At 35.8% G+C, this 25,424-nt stretch overlaps 1 protein-coding gene across 4 annotated transcripts; it reads right to left on the bottom strand.

Annotated features, from left to right (window-relative positions):
- Nucleotides 1-1,277: 1,277 nt before the first annotated feature.
- Nucleotides 1,278-25,101, bottom strand: LOC121235931 (inactive protein RESTRICTED TEV MOVEMENT 2-like). 4 transcript variants are annotated; one of them, XM_041132371.1, is made up of 8 exons: nt 24,875-25,098; nt 24,064-24,379; nt 21,352-21,362; nt 20,898-21,203; nt 20,387-20,698; nt 15,949-15,957; nt 1,976-2,281; nt 1,278-1,812 (listed from the first exon to the last, which is right to left on the bottom strand). In XM_041132371.1, exons 1-8 carry the CDS (start codon nt 24,984-24,986, stop codon nt 1,457-1,459), a joined length of 1,728 nt encoding a protein of 575 aa, XP_040988305.1. In that variant the 5' UTR covers nt 24,987-25,098; the 3' UTR covers nt 1,278-1,456. The 4 variants fall into 4 exon arrangements, with proteins under 4 accessions (XP_040988305.1, XP_040988306.1, XP_040988308.1 ...); XM_041132372.1 differs by lacking the exon at nt 24,875-25,098 and adding an exon at nt 24,520-24,594; XM_041132374.1 differs by lacking the exons at nt 21,352-21,362; nt 24,064-24,379 and having other exon boundaries at nt 24,875-25,101.
- Between the last annotated feature and the right edge of the window lie 323 nt (nt 25,102-25,424).

Raw genomic sequence — 25,424 nt, forward strand, 5'->3', positions numbered from 1 at the left:
GCTCCTAGACTACCTTCACTTGCACTAGTCCTAAGGCTACCCCCGTCTCCTCCACGTCTTGAAGCAAGAAATTTCCAGCCTACTGACCCACCATACCCATTAAGAGAATCTCCCTAGACCAAAGGCAAGAAAAAATATTATACTATTATTGTGACGAAAAATTCCAGTAGGAGCATAGCAATTTCCACTGTGGAAGGAGAGTTGCTAGGAATTTCCCTCCATGCTATTTCGAGTACATCGTCTTCGCAAACTATGCAATTGTGGGGTGTAATAGGAGATAAATCAGTGGTTGTCCAAATTCATGCAGGAAGCACACACAACTTTATGGATCTAAACGTGGCAAAAAAGGCAAACTTTTACATTAACAAAAGTCACAACCTAACAGTAATGGAGGCAAATGGGGAGCAGGTCCCAAGTTTGGAGTGTTGTGAGGTAGTCTCCTTTCAACTACAAGGTCAGTCATTTTTTGCACACCTATACTCACTGCCCTTGGTAGGATTTGACCGTATCATAGGTGTAAATTGGCTATATTTATTGGGACCAATTCTTTAAGATTTTACTAAACTTACCATGAAGTTTATGTGGTACGGAAAAAAAATTCAATTACAAGGACTTAGTCCATCAGATCCCACAAGGGAATATTCTATTTGGGAAGACTTAGATGAGCATCGGAGGAAGTCTCCATACCTTGAGGGCAAGGTCTTCAAAAAGAGAAGGGTTGTGTTATGGGCAAGACATAAAAGGCTATGTGGGATACAGAGGAAAACGTGGGATACTTGAGCCTGGTCACTTGTGGGGTTATCTTTTTGCCGTTTATTTCTTTTTAGTGTTGTTCTTTTATTTATCAAGTTGATCGGGTCAGTCCATGGTGGAATGGCTCTTATTGGTTTGTTGTACATGGGTTTAGGGGACAACAGTGAGCCATTTCTCTTTTACTTTCTGTCTATCTAGTTTAGTAGTTATTTTCTTGTCTATTTATTGTACAAACATATGGCATGAAATATCAAGTATTTGCCCAGAATTTGTTAGTGGCATTAGAGGGGTTCTAGCTCCTCGAATTTCCAGTCTGTTATTTTAATATTTCAATATTATTAAGGTCATAACATTCACGCTGGTAAGGTTTCGTCTATCCCATTATCTCTCTATCCCTTCTCTGCCCAACTACAGCTCTCACTCCCGCTCAATCTCTGTTCCAGATCGATTTCCAGTTGCATATTGGAGCTCCCTCGCTGGAATATTGCATATCGGAGTATTGTTGGGAGATGATTTTCAGGTAATAGGAACGAACTCCCTAACCCTCCAGGTACGGGGCATTAGATATCATTTATTTGGATTTTTACATAGCATTTTTATTTTGTACATAGAACGAAATGTAGCTGCTTTCAGGTATAATATGAGATGAAGGCAGATAGTATATGTAAGCAATACAGTTGAGAGCCTACTCAGTTTCCAGTGATTACAACTTACGCGTTGCCAATACCCCTAGTGAAAATGCCAAGATGGCTGTCATAAGAATTCCCTTATTTCTTATAAGCATCTCCACAACATTTTCTGAATTTGTATTCTTCAAGTCCTTTATGATCTCTTCATAGAACCCTACATTTCTCTTTTCGTCTACCACTTGCTTTGGGACAGTGACAAAGAGGATATCACCACTGAATTTTCCAATGTTCTTTTCCATGTCTGTATTTTTTCGCACTTTAAAGGTTTGCTCAATATAATCAATTTTGTCTTCATGTACTTTCCTTTCTCCACTTATCATCAAGTTGCCAGATCCAGTAATTTGAAGTTGAACCTCATCATTCTTGAAACCTAAAAGACCACACAAAATGAAAAAAACTAATTACATTATTCTTGATTTCATCCATAACTCAATACTAATTCCATTGGTTGAAATACAATATTTTATCACTTGTCACTTTTTCAATGCCTAGAAAAAGTTATTCTGACCTTTCCATGAAGAAATATCACTCACCAATTTTTCCTTGAGGAAGATGGTAAACTTTTCCCTTGCTCTTCTTCTCGTCTTCTCTTTGGGAGCCACTGGCATTTCCTTCTACATTCTCATATGTTCTCTTTTCTTCTACCCCTTGCTTTGGGACAGTGACATACAGAATCTCAGCACTGAATTTTCCAGTGATCTTATCCATGTCCGTATTTTTTGGCACTTCAAAGGTTTGCTCAAAATAAACAATTTTTTCTTCATGTACTTTCCTTTCTCCACTGATCATCAAGTCGCCAGAGCCAGTAACCTGAAGCTTAAGCTCATCCTTCTTGAAACCTAAAAGACCACACAAAATGAGAAAAACAAAGTACATTATTCTTGATTTCATCCATAACACAATACTAATTCCATAGGTTGGAATACAATATTTTGTCACAAAAAATAAAGCTTTCATGATAAAACTTTCGTGCTTCATATACCTTTTTCAATGCCTAGAAAAAGTTATTCCCAGCTTTCCATGAAGAAAAATCACTCACCAATTTTTTCTTGAGGAAGATGGTAAACTTTTCCCCAATAAAGAAATAAACAAAATTTTGCAAGAAACAATTCTGTAGCTTTTGGTGAGCATATAGTTAATCTATTTGAGTAATGCTAAGTACAATACTAATTAAAGTGTGCAAGTCTCACGTACTCTCTTTAAAAAAAAGTAGAATACATCATCAAAAAAATAATTTTTTGACGTGGGTTTCAGATTTAAACACTTTTTTCCACGAGGGTTGCACATTCTAAACCTGCAACTATCATTTCTCAAACTTATCAATAATGCATTTCTTAAAGTATAATGGCAGGAAGAAATTAATACATCATATCTCATGTTGGAAAGTGAAGGTCTTCCCCCTAAATATTCACATGAAGTTTTGTCAGGAAAAGAAATGGTGACAAGTTTTGCATTCACTACCAGGTAGATTAACAAGTAGATAATGGGTGCTTGGGTCCTCCGTCCAACCCGAAGAAGGTAGAAATTTTTCAACTACTGCGTTTTGCCTGCTTGTTCTCCCTCCATTCCCCCTCGTATCTCTAACATTTTCCATAGATGAAACCCACGATCAAGCTGAATTTTGTTAAAGACGATGAATGTTGATGAGGTGATGCTTTGTAATGTAATTATTAGATGCAGTCTTATTTATTTGAAAATGATGAGCAAATCAAGTTTGCTTTTTCGCCAAGGATTGAAACTTGAAATACAAACGCTTTCCTTGTGGTTTTATGCTCCCTTATTCCAAGCTTTACCTGTTGGGAAAATTAAGTTTTGGGTGGCCGGTGGAAAACAGGAAAGGTACTGTATTCTTAGCTTTCCTGGTGCCCAAACTCCAAACCACCTCTTTCGGCCTAGCTAGTTTATTGCCTTGATATGCTCTTGCATGAATATGAAATTCATTATATAATATCTCATATGATAAGAATAAGAATAAGAATAAGGGTAGGTGGTGAATGGAATTCCACATTACTTAGTAAGGAAAAGTTCTTGCTCTTTATAAGGTTCCAATGGATTCTAATTATATCATTAACTAATCATTTTGAAATATAGATTGTATAGTTTAGACCTTCTATTAGAGTGTTACACATACACGCACTCATTCCTGACTAGTGGCTTTGGTTGAGGCTGGCTGCCTCTCAAGAGTATTATAAGGTTGTGTTTGGATGTTGAAATGAGTTGAGTTGAGTTGAGATGATAAAATATTGTTAGAATATTATTTTTTAATATTATTATTATTTTGGAATTAAAAAAAATTGAATTGTTTATTATATTTTGTGTTGGGATTTGAAAAAGTTATAATGATGAGTTGAGATGAATTTATGTTCCAAACGAAGCCTTAATTTTGTATTGATTTTTGATTTTCGAGTCTCTCCTTTTTGAGTTGAAAGACATAGCTGACCAGAAGATAATAAAATTGCATGCTCTTTTCCGCATAAAATACTATGCCATAGCTAAGTCACTTGGAAGGACCTAATTGAAAGAGATTGTTACGAAAGCTCAACTTGTAAATTATATTTTAAAACTGATCTAGCTCTTCTTGTGTGGGCTCAACACATGAAAGATTTTAATTAAATTTTTTGAAACGTTTCGATCTCGTGTTAAACTAATACCTGTCTAGAAAGTTTGATCTGAATAGAAAGAAACAAATTTAATTATGAAAATTAAACAGCACTTAGTTTTGACAGAAACATCATACGTAAGGTGGGAAATTTGACGACAGATGGAGCTTTGAATTATAGGAAATCTAATCCAACAATCAGACAAGTCTCTGTTAAATCCACAATGGCACTTTGGGTACCCTCCAAAAGATTTTTGGGACGGGATTTAGCAGCGGATTTGAAGTGAATTCAGTGAACAAATCCATGATTAGAATGGAACTTACCTATGGCAATCAAAATATAAATTAAGGTGAAATTCTGATGTCGTGGTATTTAATGGAATAAAATTCTCTCTATTTCACTTGAAATTAATAGTATTCATTTAGTATAAAACAATGAATATTTTGGTCATTTCACATTATGTTAATTAATGAAATGATTAAGGCCCGGTTTGAATAGCAAGAACCTCTCATCTCATCCCATCTCATTTCAGTATCCAAACACCACGGACACAAACACTTTTCAATTTCAAATCTTCTTATTTTTCTTCCAATGAACACTAATCATTATAATTTTTCTAGACTTCCAAACAAAATGCAAAAAATAATTCAACTTTTTCAAATCTCAAAATAAAAATAATATTAAAAAATAATATTCTAATAATATTTTAACTTATAATATTTTTATTCAATTTTTTCTCTTTCATTTTCCAAATCTCCATAAAACATCAAACTCAAACCATTTTACTACTATTCACAAACCATTTCACTACTATTCATAAATACACTTCACTACTTTATCTCACATTATTCAAAATTCCATAAAATATTTTAACTTAAACCATTTCACTACTATTCATAAATTACAAATCTCAAGTGGAGTTTAGGACTATCTCTCTCAATGCGCAATCTCATATATAATAAATTTTCAAAAAGCACGCACTTACCAATAGACTCAACTTCCATAAATAAAAGACATTTGCATAACTACAAAGTCAGCAACTCATATTTAGGGTCAAACTCACAATATGAACATTAGATTCTAGTCAACAAATCCAACTGAGACTTTTATGAATCACCAAGATAATTATAAATATTATTCGGCAAATTTAATTTACAACTTCAAGAATATGAAATGAATCTCTTGTATTTCACCAATAACATATGAGATATTTAAACTTTGTTTTTTATCAAGGGTAAAGCGATTAAGGCATTTGCCACGAAGGACAATCATAACAGTCTAACCACTACTTTAAATGACTTGTCCGTATCGCATCATAAACTCTCTCAATTAAATTAGTCGTATTTACCCTCTAATAAAATTTCAATCTCTAACTCTCACGAGTAAACCATAATGGAAACACCAAATAGTATTAAACAAAACTAAATTTTTTTGGTATTATCTATCATATTAATTGTATATGGATTTTGAACAAAAGCACACATAAATTTTTTTTGTAAACAATCTCACAAGACATAACGTCTTACCTAATTTTTACAAACTCATGTCTACTACCTTGTAATATGGAAAACTGCTCATTAGGTACCAAATAATAATTTAAGACAACTAGATCATTATCTCTATTAGTAAGACACTTTTCTAGGTTTGCCAACAGTGTTCAAAGAATTTATTTTATTCAACAGGTCATCAATAATAACAACTAGGTATATTGGATATCTATGAATAGACAGTTGATTTAGACTACATGAAAATTGGACCAACAACATTTATACTTTTGTACCAAAATAGTACAAGCAGCAATCATTCACTCAAAGTACTTCGTACCTTAAATATCATGAAAGATAACCATCTAAGTTTTCTACAAAAATAAACTATTTAACTCATTCTAGAAAAGTTCCAATGAATGTGCAATCAATGATTATCTAAAGATGACTCAATTAGTGCCAAGAGATAGATTCATACTTCTATCAACTCCACTTTTCAATTGTCAATCACCCCAAGTTGGATCATATATGTGAAGTGACTTTAAAATCCTATATTAGGGTTTATATTATGTGAATTTAATACCTTTAGAAGAGCACATATTACAAATATTCTATTATAGTCTCTAAGTGATGAGAGAATATTTTTATATTACTATCACATTATCACTAGTGGTACATCTTCACTTGAAAGTTTACTCCCATTATTTAGTGAATTACTCTCACAATTTTTGGTTTTTTTTATAATAGCAAATGAAAATATGAATATTACAGTAATGTGCAATAAAACATTTTTCTAAAAAACAGTGTTAATAAAATCTACAATACCTCACCCTCACTGAAAATATGAGAAAGTTTCTTGCTCAAGCAAAAACATTCAAACTTAGAGCCTCAATACTTCCATATAAATTGAGTTCATATTTACACAATCACCCACCCTTACTAAAAGGAGAATGAACTTAGTCTAAGGACGACATGTCAGGATTAAGGAGAATGAACTTGCACTAAAAAACCTTTTAAATTAATGTGTGTTAGTCAAGAAATGTTGTCAACTAACCAGAAATACTTGCAAGTTTTAAAAAGTATCTACTTATCTATGAGTTAATCTAAATTGCTTTAATATTACAATGCACAACCTCAAATAAGGGAGCAATTAATCTTTACGTTACAAAATAACCGTTCAGCTTACATTATTACTCACAAAATTCTCAAAGGAAAAATTGTGCTTGAGCTCTATGTGTTAGTTAGTCTCTTTAATTTCTATGAAAATTGTAGTGCATGTGTCACACGCATACTTAGAATTCCATTCATGAAGTTTTTGAAGACTTTTATGATAATGATGGTCTAAGGTTATCTAACACTTAAAGAATCGTCGTTATTATCCAACTATTGCTTACGGAGGAGATTCTTGCGCTTATAAATCGCATATCCAATCTCGAGGCTTTCTTCTCGGTTATCTCAAAGTTACTATCATATGTACATCTAGTTGCACACACATCTAAGAAAGTTGTCACATCTATCTAAGTTAGAATAAAAATAATTAACTCACATTACATGATAAAAAATTTGCTAAGCTTTCTGATAATATCTTGTGCCACAATGCCTAATATTAATTTCTAACATAATTTTTGTACAAATTTCTATTGCATAGGAGATTAATTATACATCAATCTCAACCATATTGCCATTAGGATAAAATTAGTGTACTGAGCTAGTAGTATGTAAAAAAACAATTCTTTCCTAAATTGAAAGAAAATCTATTTGGGCCAATCATAAGCATAAACTATAGATACTCAATTACTTGATCCTCTATTTTATCCTGTCTTGCTAATTTGAAGACTAATGAGCTTATTAGTAATAAAATAAGCTCATACAATTTAATCACAATACACATAAAATTGTCACATTTGGCCCAAATATTTATTATTCAAGAAAAATAATAATTTAAGAAATTTATAACATAAAGTAAAATGCCTAACAAATGTGAGAGAAAATGACCTTATAATATTATGGCGTGCATGCATTCAGCACAACCGTAATCATACCAAAAAAAAAAAATCTTAAAAAAATATACATGGGCATAACCATCTAAAAAATGTTAAAAAATATACATATCGCATATCATGGCACATTGCTTTATGTCAGTTATACTGCACTAGCCGTTGGAAGTACTGTAGCACCAGCTTGGTGCTCCACTCTTCACGCAGCAGAGCCACTACACCGACCTAGTACGCCCTCTGCATGCAGCAGAGCTTCTTGCACTGGCCTAGTGCGCAATTGTACGTCAGCAGCAAAGTGTGCGTCTTGTTGCTCTCTCAAGCACCCTCAGGTGCACGCTTCGCCGAGGCGTTTGCTATTGTGCTTTAGGCCATGTAGCACCGAGTTGCTAACTGCACCTATGGTGCGATAGGCATCGAGCTTTTTACTGTATTCCCTTCATTGATTTCCTTTCCTACTAGATGTTTGAGAGGGTCGTGACAATTTGTTATCAGATAGGCATCCCACGTGAGTAGCTATGGCATAAGGTACCCGCCTCAACCTTCTTCAAGATGGCCTTAACTCCCTTAAAAATCTACGTACCGATTCCCTACTCCAAAACCTGGAAACATAAATGTTGGCCCTAAAAGGGTAGCCTGACTCTGTTATGCAGCAATTAGCATCACTCACCTTAGAGCGAGCATATTGAGCAAGGAGAGGAACCCCACTAGACAGGTAAAAATCAACTTCCCTAATTTCTATGGAGATGGAGATGACCCTAGTGGTTGGTTATACAAAACCAACCATTATTTTTCATATCAAAACACCTTACCACAACACAAACTTAGGCTGACCTCTTTCCACATGGAGGGATAAACCTTGGTTTGGTTTCAGGATTTAGAGGAGTTAGGAGAGGTTTAAGGACTACGAGAGTTTAACTAAGGCCCTCTTAGTGAGGTTTGGACCATCTTCATATGATGATTTAATGGAGACACTAACAAAACTCAAACAGTCTGGTAGAGTATAAGGCTAATTTGGCACAAATTAAGTTGCTTTCTCAATGGGTTAAGGGATGAAATTAGGCTACCTGTGAGAATTTTCAACCTACCAACTTATTGACAGCATAGAGTCTTACCAAAAGCCAAGAGGAAAACTCAGAGTAGTACAAGAAACCATAAAATACCATGTTCTCACCAAGAAAACCTCAAACACGGCCCAACTTCCAAGATTTCTAATCCAAAAACAGCTCTAAAGCCATTATGCCTGTCCAAAAGATCAAACCTCAACGGATGAAAGAAATGAGGGATAAGGGCCTATGCTATTATTGTGATTCCAAACGGAATCGAGGCCGTAGATGTTACAACCCAAGCTTTTTTTTATTAATGAAGTTGAGGAGGAGATAGTTGAACCCCCAATTATGGAAGAGGAATATGAGAAGGAAAAGAAACCGGATTTTGTGACTAATTCAGCACAACCTGAAATTTCCCTACATGCCCGTATTGGATCCTTGAGTCCTAAAAGTATAGAGGTTAAGGGTAGGGTAGGAAACCAAGAAGTGGTGGTATTGATAGACTAGGGAAGCACCCACAACTTTGTGGATCCCTCTATGTTGGAGAAGGGGGGAATTCCAGTAGAACCCAATGAAAAAATAAGGGTGAGAGTGGCCAATGGTGAACAGGTGTTGAGTGAAGCACATTGCACAACACTTGGAATAAAAATTCAAGGGTTGGTAGTTTTTGTGAGTAATTATTTTGGTGCTTGTGGGTTGTGATATGGTTTTGGGAATGCAATGGTTCAAGGAATTGGGACCCATTTGTGGAATTTGAAAAACCTCCCAATGCAGTTCTAGCAAAGTGCAAAAACAGTGGAGTTACAAGGATTATGCCCCTCACAGTTAATTGTAGAAGGAAATATTAAAAAAAAGGGAGGGCTAGAAAAAAGGGCTAGTACTACAGTTAATTGAAGAAAAATAAGGGAGCACAACAGAAGAAATACCCCCAGCCATTCAACAAGTTTTTCGTGCCCTTTATTATTAAGTGTGATGCACCGAAAAGTGCTCTTGGGGCTATCCTGATGCAAAGGGGTAAACCTATAGCATTTTTCAGTCAAACTCTAAAGGGTAAAGTGCTGCCCAATCAACTTATGAGAAAAAGTTGTATGCATTAGTGATGGCTATGCAGAAATGGAGGGCCTATTTGCTTGGGCATCCTTTTATGGTCAAAACTGACAACCAAATTAGCCTTTAGTATTTATTGGAGAAGAAACTAGGGACCCCTATGCAACATAAATCAATCTCTAAACTACTAGGGTATGACATGTTGGTGGAGTATGAGAAGGGGCAAGACAACAAGGCAGCAGAGACCTTGTCCAACTGGAGGATGAAATGCCTAAGATAGAGGCAATTGTTGCAGTGATTTCATTTCCTACTATGGATTGGCCGAAAGAAGTAAGAGATGGTTATCAAGAGGACCCTAGGGTCCAAGAATTGTTGCTGAAGTTCCAACAAGGGGGGTTACCTTCCTCTTATACCATTAGAGATGGATTAGTGTTTTATAAGTAGAATTTGTGGGAAATGGCAGCGCTTTCAAGCATAAGCATAAATTACCAAATCTATTACACACCATTCCAGTGGGTGGTCGTTTAGGGTATGACAAACCATGCATCAGCTTAAAAGGGCTTTTTTTGGGTTGGCATGAAGAAAGATGTCAAGGACTTCATTAAGGGTTGTGACACTTGCTTGAGTGTCAAACCCAATCAGACTAATTCTAGTGGGCTACTCCATTCCCTACCAATCCCCTCCCAACCATAGAACCAAATGTATTTTATTGATGGCCTACCTTTGTTCCATGGATTAAATAGTCTATGGGTAGTGGTAGATAGGCTCACCAAGTAAGGGCATTTTATTCCCATAGTCCATCCCTACATTGCCGAAATAGTGGCCCACTCGTTCGCTAAGCATGTCATAAAGCTACATGGAATGCCCAGTTTTATAGTCTCATATTAAGATAGGACTTTCACCATAATTTCTGGCATGAGTTTTTCAAAATCCAAGTGGTTCAACTGGCCTTTAGCACAACCTTTCACTCCCAATCAGATGGTCAATCTGAGGCAGTCAACAAATGTGTGAAAAATTCTTGAGTTGCTACAGAGGAGAGAGGCCAAAGGATTAGGCCCTGTGGATTCCTTTGGCTAAGTGGTGGTATTATACCAACCAACACTCATCCATTCGAACCCCCCCCCCCCCCTCGAAACCCTATATGGCTACCCACCACCTCGGTTAATAACCTATTTACTATGATTAACTAGAGTGAAAGCAGTAGAAGAAACCCTAAAGACACAGGAATAGTACCATATTTGTGACACCCCTTCCTGTAAGTCAAGAATATTACGTACGTTGGGAACATAATTCATGGTAAAGACATTCAATCACATAAAATACCTCATCTATTGGATCATAAACCTAACTTAGCATGACAGTCTTTCATTACATAAAAGTTGAAACATAAAGAAATGATCTAAACTGGTTCTTTGTGATACTGACACTGCTTAAATGTCTAAATCGTACACTATGTCTCTGGAATTTTATTCAACTCCTGACACTTCTGCTCTGTATCCACGAAATTATCATCTGGGACATTAAAACATAAAATAGATAAACAAACAAATGAGTCGAAGACTCAGTAATAGTACATCATACTGTAAACTTAACTTAGTTTAACATTAGGCTTAATTTTGAAAACTTACATCGTCACAATATACACATATCATATGAATCATTCTTTAGCAACATAATTAGAATCAAACATAATCATAGAAATACATGTAACATGGATGCATGGATGACAAAGTCAAGCATTTCCTATCATTCGTACATGATTTATTCATCTTGTCTTTCACTTATTTCGTGGCCATCATAATATGTGTGCATTGGTCCAATTCTCGTTGACCATATTTAACATATTATAATATAGGGTGAACCATACTTGTGTCTGTGGCACCGTAGAATGTATCATAACATGTAGTGAAACATGCTTGCATCCGTGTTATCACAAAACATATGGTGAACCACACTTGAGTCCATGGCACCGCATATCATAACTTGTGGTGAAACACACTTGGGTTTGTGTCACCTGAAAACATCATAGCATACATGCGATGGACCACACTTGAGTCCATGGCTTGCACATCCATCTATAACATAAGGCCAATCTTATAGCTTGCATGTTATTCATGTGGTTTCTTATTAACTTTTATAATACATGTGAACATGTTGACTTCATGATTGTACATGACATGACATACTCTTGTGCATGGCATAACATTAAATATGGCATATTATTATGAGTCTTACGCAACACAGCATAGCATAGACATGGCATAACATGACCTAAACATTACGTAACCATTACATGGCATACATGTGATTTTCATAACATATCATCTATTCTAACAACAATCCATATCAGCATATAGCATACATAATCTCATTCACAAGCATATCCTCGTAATTCATAAAGGTTCATGAAAAGCAGCTAACCTTGAATTGACTCGTAGCGTGGCGTAGATAAACATCACATTTTCATGTAAAAACAGAATATTTACAACACACATAGAGTTATGATCATGCTACTTACCTCTTAGTGTTGCTTCTTGGATCCTATTTCGTAGTTCGTTACCTCTAGAAGTTACTAAATTTCTAGAAATAGTCTCATAGCATTCTACTCAATTGAATACATATTACGAATTTTAAATCTAAATAAATATTCAGCTACATACTAAATTCTATAAATACTAATATCGTATAATTTTTAAAAATAATAATATCGCAAGATAGGATGAAAAATGTGATGCTCACAATCCCCGCTTGGAATTTGACGAAGATTGAAGCATTGAGACATGTATACAAAGTTACATACTCCCATGCATAATAGATAATATTAAATGCACCTAATATGTTTCTAGCAGTATGCAATAATCGTAGCACAATTTTTTTGCTCAAACATAAGTTGCACTAGAATAACTAAATCCCAATACTTTCCATAATATTAATACGTAGATAACATCATCATCCATCCAAACATGTCTTTAACACAAAACAGAGACATTGTACTAGATCAAAAACTTCTTAATTACAAAAGACCAAATAATCTCTTGACTACACACCGAGCTGGTCGCACAACTCTGCTATCAACAATAGTATTACATTTAGAAACTAGATGATGGACTCCATGAGGTCCTCTAAACGAAGCCTCTTGCTAACTAGCCTCTTCTAGTCCGGTACGTCTTTCTTCATATTTTCTAGGAATAGTTTCTACCATTCTAGTGGAAATGGTAGTTAGGACAACCACAGTGAGATCTTACAATCTTAGCAAGCTATACAACTAAACTACCAATAGTTTACAAAATAGGGATGATAATAAACATGGCATGTAGGCATGATTGACATGACCTAACTTTTACAAGAAAAATTACATCATTCACATTTGAGTTTACATACTTCATAACATGCTTGCCTTCACAAACATATTTCATTCATTCTCTATCTTGTTCTTACAGAGAATGGATGACTCATGGTTCTCCATAAATCATCTACTCATACAGTTTACTGCATTGCATCACATCACAAGTCTATCTAGCAGCTGTGAGTACATAATCTGAGTCTTTCCTTATGGCATTTCCATTACCATCAGTCAATAGAACCAGCTAGCATTAGGTGTCTTTTAACTTTGTTCCAGTGATCTTTTGATCCCATTTGAAGCCTGTTGATGGTTCTTTGTCAATCTACGGGATTCCACTCTATTTTATTCACTCTATGGTGGACAAGGGAGTTCCACTAGGATAGTCCACTATCCTTTCATTTGGAGTTGAGATAAACACTTAACATTTCATGCTTGACTCAAAATTCATGACAGGCTCGCATGTTTCATGACATATATTCATGCTATGTGATAGATATTCATGCTTATGACCAATGGCATCATGAATAACATAGTTATTGAAAATATAACAAGAATTTAGATAAAACATGATTCACTTTGCATGGAGTTTACTATATAACATATTATCATACACCAAGAGTAAGTTAGAAACTAACTTACATAAATACTTGTGATTAAAAATTTATTGGGCTGACATGGGAGGTACAAGATAGGGCATGGGGCAGGACAATCATAGGTAATTGGGTGTGGAAGGAGCCATGTTGGGGTGAAATCCTTGCACCCAATGGACCAGTTCTGGGGGATCAGTTTTGTCTTTTGAACCTCGAACTTGGAGGGCTATTGTGAAGGGGTATGAGGTTGGGTTAGAGGCTAAAAAGAATGCCCACATGCAGTGCATGGGCATGGCAGGCTATACAAAGGCGTCTTGGTTGCTTGCAAAAGTTGTTCAAGTCAAATGGGAATGGGAGATGTGCAAACCGATTGGGGTGAGGCGCATGGTTTTGGGATTTCAAGTTTAAATCCAATGGGCCTGGTCTTGGGCAGTATAAAGATGTAACTAGGGGCATGGTGTGTGTAAGAGGTGTAAGCTTTTGTAAGAGAAACATGGGTCTAACTTGTTTCGAACTCAATCTCCTTACACATGTGTACTAACCTTGACATACGTAAAGGTAGTCCAAATTTCAGGTGTGATGGTGCCTTGTGTTCTAGAGGTTCCCTAGTGTCTCTTAGTTGATTTGGGCATCCTACATTGCAATGTGGCAGCTAGTTGATGATGTGGCGCCTTTTGATTGTCCCATTTCGCACTCAGAAATTATGAAGCTTTTTGTTATATCATAAAATCTGAAAAATTCATTCAAATCTAATAGTGCAATCCATTTCATCAAATTTGATCCTAAGTGTCTTAAAAAATCCCAAACATCTTCCATTCACTTAGCGGATCATAATTCGACTACAATAACAAACCAAAATCTAACTAATCTTTAATCTATGAAATTTCTCCCAAGTTTTTACTGCATATCTAATTTATAATTAAAAAAAATTATTTCCATCAAATTGTTTTGGGGCATTACATCCTCCCACCTTAACTAGAGATTTCGTACTCAAAATCTAAGGGCACGTACAAAACAATATCTTAAGCAGATAATAACTAAAGGAGAATACTCATAAAACTAAAGCCCATCATTGGTCGTGGGGTCGGTGGGTGATGACGGTGGTGGTATCTCTAATCCTGCCAATGTGATGTCCCGAGGGAGATAGTACAATGTGTCATCTTCGGACTCGTAGTACATGTTGATGATTAATGCAGAGTCAACCTCAATGCAACTAGGTCATCATCACTAGAAGATTGTCCCTCCTTTAGACAGCAGTATCGATGAGTGGAGAAGATCAATGATCCAGAAGTCTTGGCATCTGTATAGCATAGCACTCCTCCTCAGCATGGTTTGACGCTGCCTCCTCTAGCGATCTCTAAGCACAAAATCGAGTCCCATCCTTCCAAGTGGTTGGGTGGTGTGGCGGGAACCGTTCCTCATGAGATATTGCTTTCCTCTCATAGCCTGCCCCATGAAAATCTATATCCATGACGTAGGTTCTATGGTGTTCCCACTTCCCCATGCCTCGCCAATAGGCCACAACCTCTTTTCATCAGGTGTCTACTACATCATTCCTCTCTCATTGGGCACACTCACTCCGTTGATAGTATGTATTTCCACACAGTGACTCTCTAACATGCCATATATTGCTACAAAATACTGAAGTCAACAACAAGATGACCAAATTCAAGCTTAACAATCCATGCAACTGTGTCATTTCTATCTGAGGTAAAATTCTTTCTTTGGTATCCGAAAAAAAGAATCAAGTACAAAAGGGATGTCTGATGCATGCAATCTCTTATGGTATACAAAACAATAACTACAATTTCGGCTAAGCCATTTTCATTGTCAAATACAAAAATTAAATCACAACCCAAATAGATGAGACTACTTGGCTTGCATATCCCTTTCTTTTTCCCAAGTTGCTTCCTGGTATTATGGTTATACCACAATATTGTTACCAGTGAAATCTTATAGTTCCTCAACTCCTCCTCCCAATCAATAATTTGCACTCTTATTTTCTCATAGGTCAAGTTTGGTTACAATGGTATACTTTCTAGATTGAAAATTGATGGGGACTGGTCCCCAAAATTCTTCTTTAAGGAAGACATATGGAACACATTGTGAATTCCATGGAATTCAGTTAGTAGATTTAAACGGTACACAACTGCTCCCACTTTCTCTAATATCTTATATGGTCTCACATATCTTAGACTCAATTTCCCTTCTTGCCAAAACGAGTCACTCCCCTCATGGAAGATACCTTCACACAGACCCAGTCATCGACTTCAAAATCCATATTCTCCTCCTATTGTCGTCATAACTCTTTTACAAACTCTAAGCTGCTTTCATTCTTTCTCGGATTAATAAGACTTGGTCCTTTAGTTCCTGCAGAGCCTTCAGGCCAATAACCTTGCCCTTTTCAACCTCATCTCAATATAATGGAGTTCTACACTTTCTTCTGTACAAGGCTTCATTGGGTGCCATTTGAATGGTGGCATGAAAGCTATTGTTATAAGAGAATTCTACCAAAGGAAGTTTCTTCTCCCAATTACCTGTGTGCTCTACCACACAGGCCCTGAGCATGTGCTCCAGAGTGTGTATGGTTTACTAAGTCTGTCTGTCTATCTCAAGTTGGCAAGCACTCAATTTGGTGCCCATCAAGCTCTGCGAAATTTGCTAAAAGCAGGATGTAAAACGAGTGTCTTTGTCTAACACAATCTTTCTTGTCACTCCGTATAACCAGACAATTTCTAACACAAATCCTGGCCAATTCGGGATCAGTAGTGGTTGTTACATGCCTGCCAACTTCTAATGTCCTGCTATGACAACTCTATACACCGATAGGGGTGAAAAAAAAACCGGTGAATTAGTAAACCGGACCGCACCGGACCAAACCGGTGGGTTTGGTTCGGTATCGGGTTTGGTTCGATTCAGTACCAGTTTCGTTTTTCTCAAAATCGGTCCAGTTCCAGTTTTTCTTTTTCTAAAACTAGACCAAACCGGACCGGATCGATTCATATATATATTTTAATTTTTTATATTCTATAAAATATTTTTTATATTATATATAATTTTTATATATAATATATATAATTATATATAAAATAATTTTGTATTATATTTTAAATTACTAATTAATATAATATTAAATTTTAAAATCCTATATCACTATAGTCTATAATACAATCATAATATACTAAAATATATTATCACTATATTATTATATGCTATAATATATTATATTATATGTACTATATAATATATTGGAAAAACTAAAAAAACCGGACTGTACTAAACCGAAAAAATCGGTTCAGTACTGGTTTAAAGGTATAATCAGTGTGGTATCGATTCTTCAAGTTTAAAAACTAGTATATACTGGTTTGGTTTTAAAATATGTCTAAAATCGGACTAAACCGAACCAATTACACCCCTACACACCGATCACCTGTTTACGAATTTCTCCTCATCTTTTTTCATTCATTCTCACCAAAAGCATCCGCTACCACATTTGCCTTACCTGGGTGGTAATTAATGTTACACTGATAGTCACTGATCGTTTTGAGACACCTTTTCTATCTCATATTTAAATTCTTTTGCAAAACATTTACTTAAGGCTCTTGTGATCTATGAATACTTCACACTTTTCACCAAAAGTAGTGTTTTAATTCTTCAGGGTGAACACCACTGCAGCTAACTCCTAATCGTGGGTAGGGTAATTCTGTTTGTAGTTCTTCAACTGACGTGAAGCATAGGTGACTACTCGCCCTTCTTGCATCAATGCACATCCAAGACCTGCTTTAAATGCATCACTATATACTACATAGGGCTTACGGGACTCTAACAATGTCAACACCAATGTCATTGTTAGTTTCTTCTATAATTCAAGTAAACTTCCCTCGCACCTATCACTCTAAATGAACCTTGCATTCTTCTTGGTTAGGACAGTACGTGGTCCAAATAGTTTTGAGAAACCCTCAACGAATCTTTTGAGTAACCAGCCAGTCCTAAGAAACTCCAGATCTCGTGTATGTTGGTCCGTCTCTGCCAACTAATCACTGCCTCTACCTTACTGGGATTGACAACTACTCTGTTGGATATCACATATCCCAAGAATTTCACTTCCGTGAGCCAAAACTCTCATTTGCTGAGTTTGGTGTGCAACTTAGATCTTTATGTCTAGTCAGCGCCAAACCAAAATGCCTTCGATACTTTTTGAATAGATCAAAATGTCATAACAGACAACAAAGCTATCTAGGAATGGCCTGAATACTATGTTCATCATATCCATAAATGTCGCAGGAGCATTAGTCAACCCAAATGGCATCACCAAAAACTCGTAGTGGTTGTACCTTGTCCTAAAAGCAGTCTTTGGTATACCCTGCTCTCTGACCTTTAGGTGATAATATCTCGATCGTAAATCTATCATTGAAAACACTGATGCTTCTTATACTTGATCTCGTAGGTCGTCAATTTGAGGTAACAGATACTTGTTGTTTATCATCACCTTGTTCAACTCCCTATAGTCAATACACATCCTCATCGAACCATCCTTATTCTTCATGAACAATACAGGGGCACCCTGGGTGAAGAACTAGAGCTGCAACTACAGTTGCTGGAGATGGTGCTGAAGTAGATTAGTAATTTGGCAACCAGCTATGATCAATTGGTTGTTACAACAAGTGACAATAATTCAAGTTAGGGCTCCTTTGGGTGATAAAAATTACTGGTAATTCGTTGTTTGATGGAAGTACAAGGATTCAAGCTTCGGCAGTTAGGCTGGATTTTTCAAGGTTTGATGGTTCAGAACCAATAAAGTGGATTCTCAAGGCCCATCAATTTTACGCTTACTATAATACTCCGAAAGAACACAAATTGCAAATTACTTCCTTCCATATGGAAGGTAAGGCTCTCTCATAGTATTGTTGGTTGATGGATTCCAGCCCAGCTCATTCCTGGGAGGAATTTGTGATAGCATTTGGGCCTTCGACCTACAAGCATCCTGTTGGGGCTTTCACAAAACTTTACCAAATAGACTCAGTGGAGGAATACCAAACCCAATTTGAGATACTATCCAATAGGATCGGTGGGTTTATAGAGGAGTTTTGCATCAACATTTTTTTAGTGGGCTATGAGAGGATTTGTGGATTGTGGTGACCATGTTTTAGCCTACAATGTTGCTGGCTACTTTTGGGCTTGCAAGGTTACAGGAAGAAGAAGTGTGGCATAGGTTCAAAGACCAAGATCCACCCAACCTACCCCAACCCAATACACCTAGACTACTCGAACCTACACTCATCTTAAGGCTACCCCGATCTCCTCCACGTTTGGAAGCAAGAATCCCCAACCTAATGACCCACCACCTCTTCCTAACAAAAGACCCACCAATTGGAGCATAGGTGTCGAGTACCTAAATTATTTTTGTTGGAAGGACTACAACCAGAAGGAGAAGAGGAAGTTTTTTAGAGTATTCCCAATGAACAAGAGATGGGAACCGTCCAAGAGCCCACCGAGGTAGGAGAGTTGCTAGAAATTTCCCTCCATGCTATTTCAGGCACACCGTCTCTGCAAACTATGCAATTATGGGGTGTACTAGGAGATAAATCAGTGGTTGTCCAAATTGATGTAGGAAGCACACACAACTTTAAGGATCTAAGCGTGGCAAAAAAGGCAAACTTTTACATTGAAGAAAGTCATAACCTAACAGTAATGGTGGCAAATGGGGAGCAAGTTCCAAGTTTGGGATGTTATGAGGTAGTCTCCTTTCAACTACAAGGTCAATCATTTTTTGCACACCTATACTCCCTGCCCTTGGTAAGATTTGACCTTGTCATAGGTGTAAATTAGCTCTACTAATTGGGACCAATTCTTTAAGATTATACTAAACTTACTATAAAGTTTATGTGGTACGGAAAAGCAATTCAATTACAAGGACTTAGTCCATCAGATGCCACAAGGGAATATTCTATTTGGGAAGACTTAGATGAGCATCGTAGGAAGTCTCCATACCTTGAAGGGCAAGGTCTTCAGAAAGAGAAGGGTTGCGTTATGGGCAAGACACAAAGGGCTATATGGGATACAGAGGAAAACGTGGCATGCTTGAGCCTGGTCACCTGTGGGGTTATCTTTTTACCGTTTATTTCTTTTTAGTGTTGTTCTTTTATTTATCAAGCTGAACGAATCAGTCCATGGTGGAATGGGCCTTATTGGTCTATTGTACATGGGTTTAAGGGACAACAGTGAGTCCATTTTTCTTTTACTTTATGTCTATCTAGTTTAGTAGTTATTTTCTTGTCTATTTAATGTACAAATTATACCATTCACGCGCGCTTGTCTATAAGAATATTACTTATTTATGATTAATTATTTTTAATAAAAATGATTATTTCTTATTAAAATAAGTTTATTTTTAACGCAAATAGTCGTTATGGTTATGGTCGCAAATAAGTTCATAACATTCACGCTGGTAAGGTTTCGTCCGTCCCATTACCTCTCCATCCCTTCTCTGCCCAACTACAGCTCTCCCTCCCGCTCAATCTTTGTTTCAGATCGATTTCCAGTTGCATATTGGAGCACCCTCGCCGGAATATTGCATATCGGAGTATTGTTGGGAGATGATTTTCAGGTAATAGGAACTAACTCCCTAACCCTCTGGGTACGGGGCATTAGATATCATTTATTTGGATTTTTACATAGCATTTTTATTCTGTACATAGAACGAAATGTAGCTACTTTCAGGTATAATACGAGATGAAGGCAGATAGTATATGTAAGCAATACAGGGCCGAGAGCCTGCTCAGCTTCCAGTCGATTCCTATTTACGTGTTACCAATACCCCTAGTGAAAATGCCAAGATGGCTGTCATAAAAATTCCCTTATTTCTTTTAAGCATCTCCACAACATTTTCCGAATTTGTATTCTTCAAATACTCTGTGATCTCTTCAGAGAACCCAACATTTCTCTTTTCGTCTACCACTTGCTTCGGGACAGTGACAAAGAGAATCTCACCACTGAATTTTCCAGTGGTCGTATCCATGTCCATATTTGTTGGCACTGTAAAGGTTTGCTCAAAATAAACAATTTTGTCATCATGTACTTTCCTTTCTCCATTGATCATCAAGTTGCCAGAGCCAGTAATTTGAAAATGAATCTCATCATTCTTGAAACCTAAAAGACCACACAAAATGAGAAAAACTAATTACATTATTCATTCATAACACAATACTAATTCCATTGGTTGGAATACAATATTTTGTCACTTTTCAATAAAGCTAATTCCATGATAAAACTTTTGTGCTTCTTATACCTTTTTCAATCATGCCTTGAAAAAGTTATTCCCACCTTTCCATGAAGAAAAATCACTCACCAGTTTTTCCTTGAGGAAGATGGTTGGCATTTCCCTTGCTCTTCTTCTCGTCTTCTCTTTGGGAACCATTGGCATTTCCTTCTACATTCTCATATGTTCTCTTTTCTTCTACCACTTGCTTTGGGACAGTGACATATAGAATCTCACCACTGAATTTTCCAGTGGTCTTATCCATTTCTGTATTTTTTGGCACTTTAAAGGTTTGCTCAAAATAAACAATTTTTTCTTCATGTACTTTCCTTTCTCCACTGATTATCAAGTCGCCAGAGCCAGTTACCTGAAGCTTAAGCTCATCCTTCTTGAAACCTAAAAGACCACACAAAATGAGAAAAACTAAGTACATTATTCTTGATTTCATCCATAACACAGTACTAAATCCATTGGTTGGAATACAATATTTTGTCACTTTTCCATAATTAAAGCATCCATGATAAAATTTTCGTGTTTCATATACCTTTTTCAATGCCTAGAAAAAGTTATTCCCACCTTTCCATGAAGAAAAATCACTCACCAATTTTTCCTTGAGGAAGATGGTAAACTTTTCCCCCAATAAATAAATAGACAACATTTTGCAAGAATAAACTCTGCAGCTTTTGGTGAGCATATATTTAACCTATCAATATGCTTTTCTTCACAGAAGGTTTTAAAAGTGTAATGGCAGGAAGAAATTAAGACATTATATGCCAGGTAAGGGAAAGTGAAGGTCTCCCCCCTAAATATTCATATGAAGTTTTATCTGAAAAAGAATATACAGTGTTTTTAAGTAGAAATGGTGATGGAGTTTAGCAGATTCATTACCAGGCAGATCAACAACGAGAGAATGGGTTCTTGGGTCCTCCCTCCAAAGCGAAGAAGGTACAAATTCTTCAACTACTGGGTTTTGCGAGCTTGTTCTCCCTCCATATCCCCTCATATCTCTAACATTTTCCATAGATGGAAAGCTGAACTTTGTTAAAGATGATGCATGTTGATGAGGTGATGCTTTGTAATGTAATTAGATGCAGTCTTATTTATTTGAAAATGATGAGCTAATAAAGTTTGCTTTTTCTCAAAGTATTGAAACTTGAAATACAAAAGCTTTCCTTGTGGTATTATGCTTCCTTATTCCAAGCTTTACCTGTTGGGAAAATTAAGTTTTAGGTGGTCACCTACGCAGTTTAATTGTAACCGGTGGAAAACAGGAAAGGTACTCTATTCTTTGCTTTCCTGGTGCCCAAACTCCGAACCATGCACCTCTTTCGGCCTAGCTAGTTTGTTGCCTTGATATGCTCTTGCATGAACTTTTAAAAACTAACTAAAAAATGAGAAATGATTTACACAAACTCTAATTAGATAAACCTCACGTAAGTCTTTATTAAAAAATTGACATCACCTTAAAAAAATGTAAAAAAAATATATATATATTATTTATTAGTGTAATTCACCTTTTTACAAATGACTTGTACGAAATTTATCTATTTAAAACTTATACATGACATTATTAGTAAAAATTAATAAATTTATTCAGCGATCCCAAACCAATTACCAATAGAAAGCAAGAAAGTAGTGGGCCAACAATGAGAGGATTATGGCTTAAGGCCGGTGACTGTTAAACCAATTATAAATGATTTTCTAATTTTCACCTTCCACTTATAATTTGGGTTATTGTTAAATATAAGTTAGAAAATATATCCCCATGTGTACTTAAACTTCTTAATTAATTAATAATGTTACTATAAAGTAATAAATTTTATTTAAAATTTAAGATATTAAAAAAGTACTTATGTAGTTAATTAAACCACTTTTAGTTATTCTAATCCATGTCCTTTTGTACATAATAAAATAATTACAAATCAATGATACGATCTTAATGATTAAGAATTTGATAAAAATCAATAAACGGATCAGTATTTCATGGAATAACGTCCTGCTTATAATTTCACTTGAAATTAATAGTATTCATTTAGCATAAAACAAAGGATATTTCGATCATTTCACATCATGTTAATAATTAAATTCGACGACTAAAATATCATGTGTTTGACACTGAATGGATATTCTCAATTTCACTTAAAAGGGAGAGATTTATTATACGTATTTTTATGCACTTCTTGTTAGTTTTTTTTAATAATATTTATAATTTATTACTGTTGCTCGCCTTTGCTTTTTGGTCTTTTACTTTGTGTTTTATGGGGCTGGAAATTAAATTGCCGTTACTTTGGGTTTAATTTGGCTTGTAGCCTTATTAGTTATAAACGTTGGTTTCTCATAACTTTTCCTTACCGTTTTGGATTTCAAGAAGCTTTATTGCTTTAACAGTTTCTTCAACGTTTTTCAACGGGCTTGTGGTTGTTTATATTGGCTTATTTAGTATATGTTTTTTCCGTTTACGTCCTTTAAGGTCTGGGTCACTTTTTGTCTATTACATATTTATGTATATATTTGTGTAGTCTTGCGGTGAGTACGATGATGGAATGTACTTGAGAATAAGTGAGATAAGAAAAATAAGTTTAGAGATTATAATATTTTTTAGAGTATTTCCAGATAAAAGAAAGGTGTTCTTTTAATTGAGCTCAACCACTTGTGCAGAGTTAGTTCAGACTATACGACGATCAGTTAGGCTGTTGTATCCTAGAGGAGTCAAGTCAAGATGAATTCTGTTGTACCGGTTAATTTGAGACTTTGTATACAGCAGAGAACTTGAATATCTTTAAAAAGAGCGATATTTTCGTGCCTTGGTCCAAACTGGCTTCGTTTTAATTTTAATTTAATTGTAATTTTTATTATATTATTATGAATTTCACCAACACTTCTTAAACTAATACCCATGTAATTATACCAACTAATACATAATAAATAGTAATTCGCTATCTTTTCAATGAATAACATGAGTAATGATACACATACAACTATTTTATAAGAAAAATTCTACTTAATATCCCTACAACACATGCTAAGGGATCCAAAAATAACTCCCTAACCCTCTGGGTACGGGTTATTTGATTTATTTGGATTTTTACATAGCATTTTTATTCTGTACATAGAACGAAATGTAGCAGCTTTCAGGTATAATATGAGATGAAGGCAGATCTTATATATGTAAGCAATACAGGGTCGAGAGCCTGCTCAGTTTCCAGTTGATTCCGTCTTACGTGTTACCAATACCCCTAGTGAAAATGCCAAGATTGCTGTCATAAGAATTCCCTTATTTCTTTTAAGCATCTCCACAACATTTTCCGAATTTGTATCCTTCAAATCCTTTGTGCAGATCTCTTCAGAGAACCCTACATTTCTCTTTTCTTCTACCACTTGCTTTGGAACAGTGACAAAGAGAACCTGATCACCAATGAATTTTCCAGTGGTCTTATCCATGTCCGTATTTTTTGGCACTTTAAAGGTTTTTTCAAAAGAAATAATTTTTTCTTCATGTGCTTTCCTTTCTCCACTGATCATCAAGTCGCCAGAGCAAGTAACCTGAAGCTTAATCTCATCCTTCTTGAAACCTAAAAGACCACACAAAATGAGAAATAAGTACATTATTCTTGATTTCATCCATGACACAGTACTAAATGCATTTGTTGGAATACAATATTTTTTCACTTTTCCGTAAAGCTCCATGATAAAATTTTCGTGCTTCATATACCCTTTTCAATGCCTAGAGAAAGTTATTCCCACCTTACCATGAAGAAAAATCACTCACCAATTTTTCCTTGAGGAAGACGGTAAACTTTTCGATCCCCAATAAATAAATAGACAACACTTTGCAAGAATCGACTCTGCAGCTTTTGGTGAGCATATACTTAACCTATATATCAATATGCTTTTCTTCACAGAAGGTTTTAAAAGTGTATTGGCAGGAAGAAATTAAGACATTATATGCCTGGTAATGGAAAGTGAAGGTCACCCCCCTAAATATTCACATGAAGTTTTATCTGAAAAAGAATTTACAGTGTTTTTAAGTAGAAATGGTGACTGAGTTTAATTAGCAGATTCATTACCAGGCAGATCAACAACTAGAGAATGGGTTCTTGGGTTCTCCATCCAACTCGAAGAAGGTACAAATTCTTCAACTACTGGGTTTTGCGAGCTTGTTCTCCCTCCATTTTCCATAGATGAAAAGCTGAACTTTGTTAAAGATGATGAATGTTGATGAGGTGATGCTTTGTAGTGTAATTATATGCAGTCTTATTTATTTGAAAATGATGAGCAAATCAAGTTTGCTTTTCCGCTAAGGATTGAAACTTGAAATACAAACGCTTTCCTTGTGGTATTATGCTTCCTTATTCCAAGCTTTACCTGTTGGGAAAATTAAGTTTTGAGTGGCCGATGGAAAATAGGAAAGGTACTCTATTCTTTGCTTTCCTGGTGCCCAAACTCCAAACCACCTCTTTCGGCCTAGCTAGTTTATTGCCTTGATATCCTCTTGCATGAATATGAAATTCATACACGCACTCATCCCTGACTAGTGGCTTTACTTGAGGCTGGATGCCTCTCATCAAGAGTATTATTAATTTTGTATTGGCTTTCGATTTTCGAGTCTCTCCTGTT

This window comes from Juglans microcarpa x Juglans regia, chromosome 6D (genome assembly GCF_004785595.1).
Source record: "Juglans microcarpa x Juglans regia isolate MS1-56 chromosome 6D, Jm3101_v1.0, whole genome shotgun sequence".
In the NCBI taxonomy this organism is placed as follows: Eukaryota; Viridiplantae; Streptophyta; class Magnoliopsida; order Fagales; family Juglandaceae; genus Juglans; species Juglans microcarpa x Juglans regia.